The sequence below is a fragment of the Cariama cristata genome, unplaced genomic scaffold (genome assembly GCF_000690535.1).
Source record: "Cariama cristata isolate BGI_N322 unplaced genomic scaffold, ASM69053v1 scaffold42407, whole genome shotgun sequence".
Taxonomy (NCBI): domain Eukaryota; kingdom Metazoa; phylum Chordata; class Aves; order Cariamiformes; family Cariamidae; genus Cariama; species Cariama cristata.
In genome coordinates this window covers 73642-92037 of record NW_009625783.1, presented here as the reverse complement: position 1 = coordinate 92037, position 18396 = coordinate 73642, and the positions used below count along the sequence as shown (strand labels likewise).

General features: G+C 37.6%; 1 protein-coding gene across 1 annotated transcript in view; it reads right to left on the bottom strand.

Moving 5' to 3' along the window:
- Window positions 1-16998: 16998 nt before the first annotated feature.
- Window positions 16999-18396, bottom strand: part of LOC104164410 (TBC1 domain family member 5-like) — a gene marked incomplete at its 3' end in the record, with an annotated part of 61208 nt that continues 59810 nt past the window's right edge. Inside the window, exon 10 of the mRNA XM_009703730.1 lies at window positions 16999-17098. Within this exon, the coding sequence (XP_009702032.1) occupies window positions 16999-17098 (100 nt within the window). The remainder of the gene's footprint in view (window positions 17099-18396) is intronic.

Sequence of the window (18396 nt, the reverse complement as noted above, 5' to 3'; positions counted from 1 at the left end):
TTTCTAACCACTCTTCCCTGAGCCTGTAACACTGCATGGGTTTTTCGTGGCCAAAGTGTAGGACTTGGCACTTGTTCTTGTTGAAACTCATGCCATTGGTCTCAGCCCATCGACCCAGATTGTCCAGGTCCCTCTGCAGAGCCTTCCTACCCTCCAGCAGATCAACACTCCCACCCAACCTGGTGTCATCTGTAAAATTACTGAGGGTGCCCCCAATCCCCACATCTAGATCATCTATAAAGATGTTGAACAGCACCAGCCCCAAAACTGAGCCCTGGGGAACACCACTAGTGATCAGCTGCCAACTGGATTTAGCTCCATTACCTAAAAGAAGGGATTGGAAAGGGAAAATACCCAGGGTTGAGCAAAACTTATTTGACAGAAAGAGCAGTACAGTACCGTCACTTCAGAAGACTCCCACCTTCCATACATATAGTGCTGTCCTCCAAGGACGCATTTCAATACTCTGGTATATGGTGTTTGCAGGAGTCAGGGCTGGAGGCTGGCTAACACATCAGACCTGGAGCTGTGGTGGTCTTCCCCACGTCAGGGAAATCCGAGGCGATGCTGCAGTCCAAACCAGCCCAGAGAAACTATAGCTTCAATAGCTTTGCAGACTCTAAACTATGTCAGGTCCTTCCCTGGCCTCCTAACTCCTACTTTCCTCCTCTTTAAGAAAACAGCAAAGATTCCTAGTGACACATTTACAGAATGAGATGGTATCTGTCAACTGAAAATGACAGGTGACTCTTCTGTGGCACTCCTGTCTTACATAAACAGAGCTGAGCCCAAATCTCTCAGTGACATTCATTTGCTGCTCATGAATATCTGTACCCCAGGTGCTTCCAATTAGAGCTTTGTACCATTAATCCACACCTGCATTGCATTTGTTTTTAAAAACATCCTGTCTTTTCAGGGCCCAAACCAGTGAAAAGCCAAAACTGTTGTCACAGATTATGCTGACAGGGATGAATATGATGACACTGCCAACTCTGACACAACATGAAATGTCAAGTAAAAAGCATTGAGCAATTTGGTGTAAGTTTTGTGTTTACAGAATAAATAGCAAAAGAATGAGATGTGGGAGACTGGACAAGAAGAAAGATTAAAAGTCGAGAGGTGGATTTTAAACCCATATATAAACACAAAAGTTTGAAATTGAGTGGGGGCTAGAAATCAGTAATGGGTATAAATGAAGAATGGAAAGGGCAAAGAGGAGAAAGGATCCAAGACTAAGCACTAAACAAACTGCTAAAGAAGCAATCTGAAAAACAGAAAGAATAAAAGAGGCTAGAGCCATGAAAGGCAATAGATGACAAGAGTTCATAAAAAGTGATGTGATCAAGGTCAAGAGCAACAGTGGAGGCAGGAGAACTCAGCCTTGCACAAGCAGCCTATGTGAACAAGGAGATTCATGTTTACATTATTTAGCACTCATTAATTACCATATTACAGCGGCAGTGTCCTGCAGCAATGAAGTCAAATGTAGCACAATTGAACAAAGTCTAGTTCAAATTTTAAATCACAGAGACACTGCATTATGAAGGCTAGCAGTAATATAAAACTAGATCTTTCTGCAAATATGTGGCATCATGAATTGAGAGAAAGCATAATTAGTTCAACATTTTACTTGCTTTTTTACACTTTACAACTTAATTGTCTAGTCTCTCAATTTGCTAAATAAAAGATACTAATATTTGTCTATAAAATAATACTTTAGATCCTGATTTCCACTATTTAATAGACAATTCCTAATTTCCTACTTTTAAAAGGTTCACAATGTGAAACATCAGAAAGTCCGAAGTCTTCATAGGCAGGAAAGCAACACTTAATCACAGCCTAAATCACTGAATTCAACTGTCTTTTCCATTTCTCAGCATTAGAAAGAAAAGCATGTCTATAGGGTTTGATCCCCACATAAATCAAAACCACACATTAAAAAACTAAGGTATGTATACTGACTAAGCAGATGGACCAAGAAAATAATGGAAAACAAACCTCCAACCTGCTGAAGACTAAATTAAGGAAATCTAAAAAATCGGGAAAATAAAAGCGAGAGAGCAAAAGCTGAAAGGCGTTCCACATGATGTGGAAATAGTTTACTATTATTTCTGTTCTTTAGAGATGTTTTCTAAGTCAGTATTTGAAAAAAATGGAAAAGAATCCATCATCACTACAAAAACCAGCTGCAACTGCGTTCAAAGAGCCCGTACACTGAGGAACTTCCAAGAACTTATGAATGGAACCATGATAGTTACCCAGCAGTAAAAACTAATAAAAATGTTTGTATAATCACATATTTACTTTAGCAAGATTAATGCCAGATTTTAATATTAGTTTCAGAGGAAAAAAGATTAAGAGAGAAAAAATTGGAATACAACAAAGTTTTCTAATACTGAACTGTTGAATTTCTCACATTTTTCCTTCAATTTGCAGTATCTTTAAAATACAGTATGACCTATGTCATACTCATATGTCTTGGATATATAGGGTCCATTATTTTTAATCAGTTAAAATAACTAAAAAGTATTTTGGGAAAATTTCACCTTGGAGTTTGCTCTAAGACACAATTTGGGACTCAAGGAGCACACTTCCACTTAATCTAGAAAAATGCCCCAAAATGTAAATCACTGTCATCAGCCACTCCCCCCCCACCCCAGTAAGTAACAGTGGTGACATAAGGGCATAAATTGGGATGTCCTTCTCCAGTACAATGAAACAGAATGAAGATTTCCCTATGAAATTGGCAATGGATCTTTCTTCTTCTTAAATATGCCCTTGAACTGCACAAGGCTTCTATTCTACTACCCTCATTCCTTTTGAATGCAAAGTTTATTATCTACCAAGTAAGTGATAAGTATGGAACCCAAATTTATCAGTGATCATTCTTTTTCCCTGGCTAATGAGTAGAGAGGAATTAAAAAAAAAAATCAATCTGTAGAAGAAAGAAGAATACAGGCAGTGTCATTTTGCATGAGTGCCTCCTCAATCACATCCTTCTGCTGGGACCACCCTTTGCAATCCATGTGGCCTGGAAGCAGAGGTTGGAAGATGAGGAGGGATGGCAAGCGTCTCGGTCCGTACTCCAGCAGCCGTACTCCCATCAATGGCTGTGCCAGGGCTCAGCGGTCCTCACCTGAGAGACCTTCACCCAAGCCTCTTCCCACTGCTGGGGGGGACCTCAGAGGGCAGCCAGTTGCTGAGATGAACTGGGAAACTCAGCTCTTGGGTGCAGACAAAAGCTTTTTATTTTACCCTTCTGTATCTCAAAAGATACCCTTGTAACTATAAATACTTTTAAAACCACTAGCTGTGTTAAGAGTGTTAGGAAGCATATTTGGTATGCTCAGCTGAAGGACTTTTATATTAAGCTGAGATGTATCATTTAATTGTTCCTCCTTCAGACGAGACGTTACTGTATTTTGAGAGAAGGGCTTTATGTATATAAATGAATTGGCTATATATTGATTTTTTCCTTGCCTGCTGCTCTATATCAGTACCTCACAGCTTTAATTTTTTTTTTTTCATAAAACAGTAACTATCTTTAAAAAAACCAACAAAATGCAGATGTCAATTAGGAACTGAAAACACCTTCCTATCTGTAAAACAAACACTGATACAATGAATCAAACCAATTGATTATGTGATTTCTAGATTATCTAAACCCAAGTCCAGTTTAATTCTATGCTATAAATATTTATCTTATTGGGATAGCTGCTGTCATTCAAAAGTTAACAAAATCCTATGGTACTTCGAAGACTAAGGCTAAGGGCAAATATTTCTTGCTATCTCTTTTTGTTTGTTTTCTTTCATCAAGATTTCATTGAGCTGATGCCAAATGCTTTCTGCAAAAAAAGAAAATATTTCTGTTTCAGTGAAGTTCTTACCAGAGGAAAACAAAAGGTGAATTTTGCAATCTGTCACCTGGTGGTCGGAGCACTGCTGTGACATGTAGGAGGTCCCAGACAGCCATTACACAATTCTGGATTTGTTTCAACACAGTACTAAAAGTCCTTTAAGTTTCACCAAAAGAACTGTCATACCCTAACTGTGCTTTTGACTAAGCCTCAGAAATACTGCAGCTGTAAACCCACTTGCTCTCTTCAGAAGTCAGCAAGGTTATCCACTATTACGGCTGCCTTCAAACAAGACTCACAACTCAAGGGATGACTTTTATAGAATTGATTAGAATTAATTTTGGGTACTTACTGTCAAATGAGCAGATTCATTTAAGTTTGATAGATACTAGGTCAGTACATCAATAACTACCTCCTCAGCAAGACTATGATCAGCTGCCTTGATATACTTTAAAGCCAACTATAACTACAGAGCAGTAACGTGCAAACGATTGCATTCTTGTTCTTCTTTTCTACAAAATACAGAAAAACACTGTATCAAGTAGTGATTTGGGTAGCAACAGTTGAAACAGCTAAAAATTAAGATGAGATGTATTTTTCATTTCTTGCTCTTACAGTTATCCCAAATTGTAAATAAGTTCACATGCAAACTCACTGTAGAAGTATTTTTTTAAAAAATCAGGATTTCTATTTCCTCTCCCTAACTTAATTTCTAAAATTTAAACTGAAGATGTGCTATCATCCTCTGTACAGAGATGAAAGAGGAAAATAATCCACAGCAGCTCCTAGCACGAAAATTAGAGGAGGCTTATGCTCTTCGATGACTGAACTGCTACATATTGCTTGATGGTGTGTGCAGTCACTGCTGAGTTCCCCAGCCAGGGAAATGGGCTGTTCAAAACTTTCCTCATTGAATGTGGCAAAGCTGTTAGGCTTGGCCTAATTATTTTAGAGGCTTATTAATTAAACTAACTTTCACTGAAAATTTCACAAGCATTCAATACAGATTTTGCAAGAAACCCACCCAGAGCTGCGTCACATGAGCGGGAAAACTAGTTTACTGTAGACAAGGTCCTCTCAGGCATCCCTTCATGTCCGTCCATCTGGAAGACAGACCTCCACCTCTCCCCTTCCACCAGAGCAGCAGGAGACAGGCAGAGCTACAGCCCTGCAGGATGAAGGCACAACATAGACTTAATTTCATACTGACACAAAATCAGATGGAGGCGGAGAAAACTGAACCCGGGAATAACATTAATGTCCTTGTTCTCTTAGGTTCTTTGTTTCCTCCTGTGCTGCTGCCTTTTTGCAGTGCATCTCGCTCCTAATGATTTCTATTTTAAGCTGGTCTCTGTGGGGCCTTCCCAGGAAGATCACTCCTGCTGAGAGGAGCTAACTTGAAATAGCTGCAAGCTTTATTATGAATGCTGCCTTTCTACTACTAGTTCCTGATCAATGACTTGCGAACAATCGACAGTGCCAGAATCACGTTAAATCGACTTTTTTTCACCCTTGCTTTCTACTGCTGAGAAGACAGCTCAAACTCAGAATGCAAAAGTACCTTCTCATTGCCAAGGTAGGCAGCAGTAAGGGGAGAACTGAGTGTATTACTTCACCTCCTTATTTTTCCCAAAAAAAAGGAAGCAAAAAAATCCCAAGGTTCCCATAGGTGTCAAGGCACAGTCAACTCTCTGGACTCATATTCCAGTCCTTACAGAAAATGCTTCCAACATTTCCTGCACAGTATACTAGTGATAGCAAGATTGTTTTTTTCACTAACATTAGAGGGCTGGAAGGATGGACTGGGAATTTAGCTTCTGATAATAAATTTTTCTCTCTTTCCACAACAACAACTTCTTTCCTACCTGAACTTGATCTGACTGAGCAGGAAAATGTGCTCTCTCCTTAAAATTGGACAGAAAATCTAGAACTTAACAGTGGTTTGTCGCCTTTCTAGAAAGACTACACTCTATGACACAGTCATATTGCTGTTTAATAATGCAGCTCAGGATGTTTCCAAATACAGCATTTTCTTTCCAGCATTAAAAATACAAATGAGAGCAGTTAAATTTCCTTCTCAAACGAAAGAGTTTGTGATCTAAGTGTTGATGAAGGCAACACTACTAAGTAGCCTAACTTTCATTCCTCTATCTCATTGTAAACGTCAACTCTTATTGTAACAATTACGCATTACACTAAAAGCATCACTTAGCAACATTTGAATGTTAAAGAATTTAAGGATCTGAAAAATCTGAAGTATTACATTCTTTGTGGAGTATCGCATTCTCTAAAACATTTATTTTAATATAAATTATGTATTTATATAGTATATACTTCTGATTCATGTGTCATGTGTGAAGCATTAGCACTTCATCAATATTTAATGTGTGCTAATGCTTGTGACATCAGAGAAATGTGTGGTAAAGAGTCACCAATCATCAACTCACAGCAATGCACAGAATCGGAGTCGTAAACAAAACGAGGTTGGTAGGGTCATGAAATCATTTTGTCCATCCCTTGCTCAAAGGCAAGATCAACTCTTAACTATAAACTCCAATTTATACGCGATAAGCAAATTACGCTTAACATATACCTTATGTCCGTGTCTGTGCCAAAGTGTACCAGGACAAGAGTGTATTCCCAGACATCCCGTGCTTTCAAAGAGAATATAAAAGAGCACAGGCACTGTGCCTCCCATGGCAGGTGACAGAGTGTGTTCTTGCTATGAAGGGCTAATTTTTTTTAAAAAATTCTGGCCCTGATGGTGATGACAAACTAAACCATTCCACACTCCTTACATGAATGTACAGTGCTGATTATTGTTAAGACATCTGTGTAGCAGCTATTGTTTCATGTGCTCCATATTCTCCCATCTCCATTCTGCTCACTAAAACTCTTTACCTATGACTACAAACACCTACCAGGACCACCAGCCTCTGAGCACCTCCAAGCAACATATTTTTAAAGTTCAAAGCAAGTTTTTTTCTCTCTCCTCTTGCAGAACAGCTCTCTTCCTGTTGCTGTTTACATTCACAAGAAACAGAAGAATTACTTTGGTGTGAAGTGACAAGAAAAAGAGAATTCGTTCTGCGTAAGTGACAAACTTAATAGCCATAAGAAACGGAAACCTTTCCTAAGGGGAAACTATACATTTTCACTTCTTTATGATCTAAACACTTCCTTTGTACTGCAACAGATTGCAGACATTACATCTTAAAATTGCTATAGTTGTGTAAAAGACAGTTATTGTAGATCATGTAGAGATTTCGAAAATATAAGGTTTTCTACTTCTTGTACAGCTGAACTCATTAAAACTGTTTCTGATTTTACACGTAGAATGATTTACTGAAATACTACTGCGGTAAATGCTACATAAAAACCTGGATAGCTTGAGAGTTTTGAAAGCAAACATCCATAAATGCCTGAAATCCATTTAAAACATTCTTAAGGGATTTTCTACGATGCATGTCATATATAGAATAAATGACAACAAACTGTGAAAGCCGTTTTTGAAATTTTCTATGAGATCATTTTCCCTAGTATAGAATTACAATGTTATCTCAACCTGTGTTAATACATACTTCTGAATATATCACCATTTATTTTCCTTTAATTGATCATTGTTTAGAGTTTTCCTTATCTGTATGAAAACCACTGTTGCAGTTACTAGTTTCTAACGTTCTGTCAACCTAATTGCTTACGGTGAGGACTCATGGAAACAATTAAGCCTACAAATAATTTCATTTCAGTTAGCTTTAGTGTTTGACCTGTGTAGAGAAACTCATGTGATGTTAAAGCACTATGCATCTGGTTATTTCCATGTGTAAAAGTATACCCTGTTGCATTTTATGCGCTTCTCCACTGTAAAGACTTTGTTATAAAAGGCTACTCTTGCATACTTTATTCTTGAAAGACTGAGGGTCAAAGAATGTACATTAACTCCACAGACAACTTCTGCATTTTGGATCAGGTATATCAACATTAAATTGTTTCAATATTAACCTGGCTCATTGATATTTAATAACCATAACTGAATAACTTGTATTAAGGGTATGCGTTGATTTTAGTCTGTGCAATTTTTTGTCTGCATAAATGGCAATATACTGGACAATTATTGATTAAAGTATTGCATGCAAAAGGTTAGTTTACATTCCTCAGTTAAAAACCATCCAGTTTTCTGTGCTATGAAGCTGGTGAAATTGTGCTGCCATTCAGAAAAAAAGGACGTTGCAACATATTTCAGATTAAAATCTCCAGAGTACCCATGATTTAAGTCTTGGATAGTTGTTTCTTCTGAGGTGAACTGAACATCAATGAAGACAATTGATACTTACACAGGAGAGAACATATACATCCAATACCTGTTACTGATGTAATTATTGTGGCTGCTGTTCAGTAAATAGCATGTTTCCTATAGCTATGCTAACCTGGAAGAAAAGCTAAAGCATCAGAACTAAAGACTACTATTTATCAGGAAGGAACACACAGTTTGAAACAGGTGCTTCCAATTTTCAAGTAGCATACACAAAGAAATGATGGATCCTGACTACAACTATAGGACTTTTCAGTTCTTTTTAAGGATAGAGGTCGATATAGCAAAGTCACTTAATTGAAGTGCCATCTCCAGATGGCAGGGAAGAAGAAATGGGGCTGATTTATAAACCTCGCCGAATCATTCAAACTATTTGGTATTAATCACTCATATGTATAACTTTTTTTTTGGTAATTTTTTGAGACTTTTATGATTACTCTGTGGTTATTCCTTCACTGAAGAAATCTCAGTCTATTAACTATATTCTTTCTGTTCATAACAACTTTTTTTGTTTCTAACCTATGGCATTTCTGTAATAGAAGAACATATTAGGGTCAAATGTGCCATGAAGAGATGGGGCAGTACTCCTAAACTCAGCGTTATGCTGACTTTTTAAGTATCCACGGAGTGTATCTGGGTTTTCGATAAGACAACTGCAATTTCTGTTTCATTGCCTGAGAAACTGGATGAGAGAAATGAATGAATTGTACAGTACATCCATTCAGTAGTGTCTGGAGTTGCACATGCAACTGTTTTGCCTCTTAGAAGAGACTTTGACTTAAACTGGTTTAAAAAAAAAAAGATACTGCAAGCTCTGAGACACATCTGTACCACTTATTCAGAAGTCCTTAGGAGTGGATTACTGACAGTAGTGCTGGATTTGTGCCCAGATTATAACTGAAAAGCAAGTCAACCCAAGCTGTGAAGTGTGCTTACGTTCACATTAATAAAAATAATTAGAAACACATGTTAAAGGAAAGTCATTTTCCTCAGTTTGCCTTAATTTTGTTCCCTGCATTTTTGAATGCCCTGCACCGATTTCATAAATGTACTGATTTTCTGTTTGCTACCTCTGTACAGTTTTAAGTAATGCTGCTGCTCTGTTCTGAAGATGGGGACTTCTTCATGTCACCTAGTCCCTCTACCTACTGCAGTCCTCTTCAGTGAAAACAGTTGTTGTCTGGGATCATTCACGTAGCTCCGTGCCCTTCCTCTTAACAATGCCATGTATTCTGAACATGATGGGCAACCGTGAGAGGCTGAACAAAGTGTGAAGAGTGAAAGAAATGTATCGTATAAGCTCTGGCTCACCTGGTTGGTTACAGCATAGCTATAATGATTTAAATTAAAGGTGGATCTTGAAGAATAGAATAATAAGCAAATCAGTGACTTTAGTAAGGTTCAGCTAGAATAATGCCCAAGATCTTTATGGAAATAATGGGGAAATCAACAATACACCATGTCAGAATTTAGCTTCTGCCAAGGTTTTATTCCTCTAAAGCTGACATCAGAAGAGAAACCAATCCCTAAGAGATGCAAGGAAGGAAAGGGTGGATTGTCAGTGGCCATCAACAGCAGGGAGATGTTCACTACACAAATGGAAGGAAGCAAGAGGACAATGGAAGTAAACATTGTGACAGGAATTCACTGAAAGTTGCAGGGAAAGCTATTAATGAGGTAATGATGGGGTGCATAAGCTTCGTTATTTTAATCTTTGCCTTTTCAACCCAGACTACTGGGATGAAAGCGTCTGTAGGTGCCTACAACAGTAGGACTTTCAGGATTGGTACAGTTGTTGTAGAAAGAAAGTAGCTCTCTATCAGTTGAATTGTGTGGTTTTGACCTTAAGAGTCACCCTCAAGGGACAAAAAGGTGGTTAAAATCCATGGGGCATGAAGAATTACACTTTTATTCTTCCTACATATATATATAGCATAACCAGAAGTGAGAGTCTGAAAGTCATGCTACACAACAAATATTTGTTTCCCAGTTACCACTCCTGTATTCAGTTTAATAAATTTGTTAATGTTCTTTATTTATAAGCTGTTTTTATAGCTTATTTTACATCATTATTCTTAACCAAAGAAACAATACCTTTAGACTCATGGGGCTGTGTTTGATGCGGCCTTTTTCACTTACGGCATTTCTAATCACACTGGGTTTATAAACTATGGATTATTTTATTTATCTCCCAAGCATAAGAGAATGCATTTAATGCACACACTTCAACAAATGCTCAAGTATTTCATTTCAAGCCAGGGCAGCAGAATAATTTCCATTTCATTTTATCCTTACAAAAATGTCATAACCTTTCATCTCATCACATGATACATAAAACAAGAATTCAGTACTATCTTGCATACATTTAACAAGTACTGCATCCAGATCTATACTGAGCAATATATCAGCCCCTAAATAATAAGCAATTAAGTCAGCTTTCTCCTCTCCTTCCCCCACTGCAAATGATCCCTATAACGAAATGCATCCTTGTAACAATTCCATTGACTGTTAAAATAGGGATGGATGAAGTCAGTCTAATTAAGCCTTTAAAGGTGCTATTTCACACAATAACTAAAATTATACTAGCAACTATATCCTGTAAGTTTTTATTCCTCTATTTTCATATTTTTCCTTCCTTGCTCACGGTATTTATAATAATCACAGTGAAAAGGTGGCTTTGAACTGTGTTTAGTAAGTCTTCCAAATAATATTTGTCTGGGAGATGTCAGGCAGTGTAAGTGTAAGTGAATCTTACAACGGCCAGCATTGTCTGATGGCTGTGGCAGAGACATGTCCTGTGACCCCATCCAAAGAGCTCTCAAAAGACTAGCTTTCATTTATTTTTTCACTGTGATGCCATAACTTCTGGGTATTTTGTAAATAGGTACAGTTATTTACAGACTGCCTATGAAAGCCGAGAGCCGACATGTCATTCCAGTGGCAGAATGCTGGTGGTGTTTAGAAGAATGGGAGATGTAAACTTCCATTTTCCACATCCCTTCCATAATCCACACTGGAGGGGCAGAGAGGTACTGGAATACTGGTGAAGGACATAGCAATATATTACAGATAGCAGAAGTCGCATTAGAAGACGCGCCGTAAGACCAACCCAACCAGCCCTGTATGGGTAGCTCAGAGAAGGATTTATTTGCTTTGGCTTAGCAGAGCCAGCATGCTTAAGCATAAACTTACTAGATGAGGGTCAAAGCTGGGAGGTTTTTGTGATGTTGCCTCCAAGACAAGAAATGATTTAAAAACCTGGCTACTGAGCAATGTATTTCTGAGATCCACCTGAATGTCTCTCTAGCAGCTGGCTCAAGTTTAGCAGTACCGCTATGAAGTTAATAAAACCAGGCAGACTTATGTTTCTGCTGTATAATTGGGTACCTTTGCACATATTTCTACGGTGTTGTGCAGAACGCTGTGAGCTAACTCTTTGCAGAGCTGGTATGAGTCTGCAGGGCTTATCAGCTGAGGCTGTACGCCGTGAGAAAGCAGCTAAATTGCTTCTGAATCTCAGCTAGCTGGGGAAGCAACTTTCTGCATTTACATAGTGCTGCCCTTAAGCAAAAGCAAGTGTGGAATGACCTTAGTTTCTCCACTTTCATAACTTGATAAATTGCCCATCAAAAAAGAATCGTTTCTATATAAAGATCCCCATATCCGAGTTAATACTGAACCAATGTTCCTTTAAATTGCCTCTCATGAAAAAGACTTCCTGTACTACATGTGTAATTATTTGGTAAACTTTCACACACTGGGAGGTCTGAAACTACAACTCTGTTGGAAACAAATGGTAAGTTCTTCTGTCTTAGAGAACAGTGATGGATTTGTTCCTGTCCCTTATAAACAGATGACATTTTAAAATTCAGCATTTTTCTCTCTGGAACAAAACTGGCAAGCTCATAAACATCCTTCACAATCTCTCATATTAGTACTTGCCCATGGAGGACTGATACTTCTCCAGGGTTTTCACTTACTTTTTGTTAAGAGGCAGTGCTTTAATCCTGGGCCAGTGCCGACATGGTCCAAACCCTAAAGATACTAGAATAGCAGACGGTGTCAGATAGTGTGTCATTAACTGGTGTCATGTGAACTGCCATTTAACAGCGCTGTCTTGGCTTGAGCCTGGGACGTAATGAAGCTTTACTCCTCTAGACCCTCCAGACTGACTTCATGTTGAACTAACACCTCAAACTCAGTTCCATGTCAAATGTGAAGGACAAGTGAGAAGCCTTCCAGCAGATACTGTGGGGGCCCTCTGAGTGATGTTTGGGTGCATGTCTCTTAGACAAATTATTCATGATCTGCTCTAAGACATCAGACAGAGATCACATTTACCAGGGAAAATTTTCTTCTGAGTGCACTTGCAAGCTTGATGCTTTTCTTTCCACACAGTGAAAGAAAGAAGGAAACAATCAAAATTCTTCAAAAAGTAAATAACATTATGACAGGTTATAACGTTGTAATACTTAACTGGTATATTATGGCTTTCTGAATCATTGAGCCTTGAGGTATTTATGTGCACTAACAGAAAAGAACCTCACAGAAAGAAAAATGCTGAAGAACATTACCATATTACTGAATGCACCAGGGACAATATTATTTCCTGAAAAAGGCCAGTGTATGTGAAAAAGTAACATCAAGAAAATGTATCTCTGATGATGCTGGAGCAGTAATAGCTATAGCAACTATACTTTTTCACTATCAGCTGAGTAATATTCCGCATTTATATTGCCAACAAAGCTGCAGGATAGGCTTACAAGATGGGATGTATCTTCATTTCATTAATGGAAAAATTGAACACAGTATTATTTTTTTTTTGAAAGCCATGACAAGCTTGTGAAAAAGGATGTGAACAGAAGCAAAATCTGCTTTCCTGTCTGGCCATTTTACATATAAAAATTTCAACATTTGTCCTTGGAGGCACTAAAAGGCATTCCACCCTAGCAGTTCTTCAGTGGTTAAGGCAGAGAGGGAAGAAAAGTAAAGCCCTTTCTAATGCACAGCCCTAAGAAGGAGATGAAGATCACAGAATGTCTTTCCTCCCTTTTCATAATCGGAAACCTATTTCTAATGTCTACACAGAGCGCTAAGTAGTAATATTTTGGAACCATCATTCATTCCCATGGTAACGTCCCCTGATATTACAAGCAGTTAATTATGTCGTTGCTGTGTGGTACACTGTGTGGTTTATTTACGGAAGGAGATAAACCTTTAATGAAAGCATCTTTGAATATATGAACAAAATAAAAACTGCCGTTCTATCCCTCTGGTCTTTCCTCATGCTCTATGCAAAGAAATGTAATATCATTATAGGGCAAAGACGAGAAATTTTTAAATAAACAAAATTATTTTCTAAAAAGACATCATATAAAAAATATACTTGGTATGACTGGATTTGATATAAATAGATTATAAATTACCAGGGATTCAAAACAGAACAGAAGACTTTGTGGTCATTTTGATCATTTCTCAACTACAACACATCATCTCTGTCATGAAGTAACTGCAGCTGATTGTCATCAGGATCCCCCTTGTAAGGGAAAGAACCTGAGAAAAGACAGCCAAAAAATTCTGAATTGTCTCACTGGAAACCATAAGAGGAACATTCTGTAATTGTTAGACATTCTGATTTATAGTGCCAATGAAATAATTCTGTGGTGAATGTTCACTGGATATGCATTTTTATAAGCTTGAATTAATATTGTTTTGTTAAAAACTGACCTGCAAATATAATGCAGTCAATACAGGAAAAAGAATATTGGTTGAGTAATAAAGTCTGAAAAAACCTGTTTAAAATGTCAATCTAAAAAAATGTGGGTTTTTAAAACTAAGAATCTTAAACTTCATTAAATTTAAAAGGCAGTCCTTAGACTAAAAAAAATGACTTATTGATAATCTTAAAAATGTTGTTTAACTCTTTGTTAAAGAAATTAGTTCTGTAAGGCTCCTCAGGTTTTATATATCTGTATGTTTTTATCAATAATTTAGACAACTATTAAATGTATGATTGCTAAGTCTGCAGTTAGAGACGTAGAAGAAAACAGAGTACATTGCAGAGTTACTTGAATTATTCAGCTAAAAAGGCAAATGACAAGAAGTGAATTTTAATATAATCAAATGCAAGGAACACATACGGAAATAAACATTTCCTGATTTTACCTACAGGATAAAATGCCCTGTTTAGAAAGCTGTGATTCACCAAATTTTAAAGGTCATAATGCATTATCACCTCAACCTATCACTGTATCAAAGAGCACTAATGTGATGCTGCATTAAAAATTTTTAAAAAGAGGAATGCCACGTAAGAGTAGAGAGGTGGCCTTCTCTTTGCTAAGTAACCACCCTGCTGAGCCCAGTGCTGGTACCCTGATCTGATCAACCCACTTCAAAAGGTGTATGAAAAGCCTGAAGAATTCAAAGGAAGACCACAAAAATGATCGAGTGTAAAAAGCAACCCATATAAAATGAATCTTAAAGTCCCCTACCTAGCAAAGACAGTGTTGAGAGATTACTTAATCACTGTGTATAGGTAAGTTAAATGAGGATTTTCAATCTTGCTCTCAAGAGTGCTACAGGAGCCAAAAGCTGGGTGATGAACTTAGAAAAATTCAGCCTCACAGGAAGAAGTAACATCCTTGAAGTTAAGTGTCCTGACAGATTGCAAGAGGAGTGATATAACTCACCATTATCTGCTTTGCAATCTCTGAAATAGAAGCAATTTTCATGGGTAAATATAATACCTGGGGGAGAATCAGACCAGGTGCAGTAGCAGCTCCTGCTAACTTTTCCCTTAATCCAGAAATGACCAGATATACTCTGAGTTTTACTTTGCTGCCATTCCCTGAAGCCCCGAGCAGTTGACGGACACTGGAGATAACTCTCATGGTCTGTTCTGCGATGCTATAGACAATCCATTTTCTTGGACAGCCCCCTGGCATGTGCTGCTCAGAACACCAGGGTGAACGTGATGGACAGATTTCAGGTCAAAAGGGATTCTGCACAGGTCAGACCAGCAAGAATCCTGGTGGGATTTTTTCCTGCCATCCCATCGATCATTTGCTGGCTGATTTGGGGATACCTAACCTCATGAGTTTGCTACAAGCGCAGAAGCTGAGGATTGGTGGTACCTCAGTCTCTCATGTGTTCTGTTTATCGGGCATAACGGTTAATCTCTATAGCATTTAAGTGCATTAGTGTAACCCAAATTTACAAAGTTAATAGTGGATGACGTTGACAAGACATGCAGGAATATTGTGAAGAAGTACAGGGAGCAGGACTTAGAAGAAACCAGGCTGGAAGGCTCTGAGAGCGCTGCAAGGGTGCCACGACGCACCCGCTGCACCCCCATAGCCACAGATGTATAGGGGATGGCTTTCCCTGTCCTGTGAGGGTAACACACCGCTCCATGATGCTCTTGGGAGACTACTGGCCCCACTTGTTTTTGTTTCTAGTATCTTTGGGAAAAAGAATTTAATACCTGGCTATGATCCCAAATAATTTGCTTTCATTTCATGGATCCAGTGCCGAAAAGCGGACTACTTCAAGTATCTTTGCGTTTATTCTGATCTCTAGTCCAGAGCCATAGCTGGTGAAACGCTTATCCTTGTACTTGAACTGATGACCCTGCTAAACACTCCTCATCTTCTTTCCTAAAGGAAAGAAACTTCAGCTGCTCTCCTTGACACAGTAATCTTTTCCCCATCATTTCAGTAGCTAATAATTTATACCTTTTGCTTGCTTCTAGTCTCATCACTGCCTATGTACCCTCACAGAAGCAATACAATATATCAGACTAAAGCTGTTGGGGTTAGAGGTTTACACTTGGCTTTTGAAGGTTGTGAGCCCAAACTTTCAAATAACACAATATTTATAGCTTTTCCTAGGCTCATAACTGGCTACTAAAACACTCACATAAAAGAAAATGAAAATATAAGTATAATATGGCTTTCACATCTGATCTGTTTGACCTGGCAAACTTAGGTATCATATACTTAGTTCTACCCACTGAAATATTCAACTTTATTTTGTTTAGCTGTTGCAGGTTATAAATAAACCTTAAAATTACTGTAGTTGTGCCCTGATTTCTTAACAACAGTGCTTTTTCACATAACTAAATTTACCAACTTTTGGAGTTCAGTTCAACACAGTTTAAAAATGCTGCTTTTATCAAAGCATAGCTAAGCATATTTACACCTGAATTGATTGAAGTTTTTTCTCCACTTTCTCTGATTTGTCTTGGCAATACATAAGTTGAATTTTAGATTGGAGTCTTTGCTGATTCTGTTCCCAATTTATTGACTTCTATCTTACTATATTTCTCCTGGTCTGAGCAAAATATTACAAACTAGTCAGCCAATAGTAACACATTTTTACATACCAAAGGTGATCATAGATTGTGAAGATGCCACATTTAACGAAAGGATATGAATTTTACACAACGATCACTGCATGCATCAACTATCTTTCTGTGACTGTTGAGCTGCAAATGGGTTTAAAAAGTGTGAGCTTACATGCCGTGAGCTCCAGCATGTCTCTTACAATACAAGAAATCGTAGGAACAGACAAAAGGCATCTGTGCCAAAATGCCTACTTTTCATTTAGCATCATCAGTGGCTATCATACTCCCAAGTTTAAAAGTATGACAGTATAAAGATACGGTGGTTGGCAGCATCTGATAGAAGAACTGGGTACATCAATTCAATTCTTCTTCATGGTTTATAAAATAATATGCACTGTACTACATAAATATTATTTTAGTTCTAATACAAACATGAAAAGAGCCTTCGCAAAGATTTACAGGTTAATACAGGGTACTGCACTTACCAAGATGTGTGTTCATCATCTTCGCACAATATTTGCACATGGCTTCCAAGTCATTTAGTTGTCCTTGTAGGAATGAAATCTGGGCCTCCAATTCCTCCTCCTACAATTAAGAGATTATTAGCATTAAAACCCCCCCAACTTTCCATAATACATAGTCAAAGTGGTAAGCTAACCCTTGACATGCTTAGACATTTTCCAATTTTTCCTATTTCTTTGTTCTGAAGAAAATTTTTGAAATACAGAGAATCACCTTCCAACTGTATTTATGAAAATAATGTCAAATTCTTTTGTCATTTCATGGAAATAGTGTTTTGTTTTAATATTTCAGTGTTTATTAATACTAATCTTTTTCCTTCCAGAGTCAAATAAAAATCTGTCTACATTTACCCAAGAAAGGTTAACAATTCATGTTTCTTTTACAGATTAGATATTCGGTTTTGCTTGTGCAAATACAGTACCACAGCAAGGGCTGAAAAAACTCACCAAATGAGAAAAATTCTCATTTCTGGCAGAATAATTTCCATAGCAATTCCTTTGAAACCTTAGAAAAATTCCTTTCTTTTTTTTTTTTTTTTCAAGGCATGTATTTAATGAGACCTAATACTATACCTCAAGGATGCATTACTGGCATATATTTTGGCATATTTATTTTTGTAACACATCACGTTCTCTCTGTATAAAAGACCTGCACTTCTATGCTCAGCCAACTGCACTTCCACATGTCTTACATCATATTTAGGTGAAAACTATTTTCAACTCATATATTATAAGCGGTTACTCTAGACTATCAAGTTATGTTTAAAAATATGCATCAAGTGTAATTTAAAATATGAATTAAAAAAAAAAGACTCTTGGTTTTAAGGCCCAGGAGAAGCACTATTATCTAGCTGCATGCCCTGTCTAAGCAACGGGAACTACTTCAGCTAAGAATTCCTCTTTGAACTCCTTTGTCTGTCGGTTTACAAATGCATCCCGTCTTGACTTTGAAGACCATACTGCAAAGAAAATTCACCATTCCTTTGGAAAAATTCCTTCAAAGCTTAATCACAAACAGTATTAAGCAGTTTTTTGTTTGTTTAAGTATGCAATTGAATTCAAGATATTCAGAGAAAGGCAAAGTAACTTTTTAGCCTCCTGTTTTGCAGTTCTATCACACTCTTGTTTGATGAAGATTGCCGAACATTAGCATGTGAATCACATTTCAAATGAAAAAAATCCAAAACTGATCAGCAAGAATAAAGAGAATGAATCAATCTTGATTTAAAGGTACAAGTAACCTTAATCTCCATCAGAAACTGAGTCAGGGCCAAGCAAAGGAAACCTCGCACTAATATAGCATACATCCAAAAGCAATTGATTAATAAAAAGAAATGTAAGAGTAGCATTTTGCAAGATCTA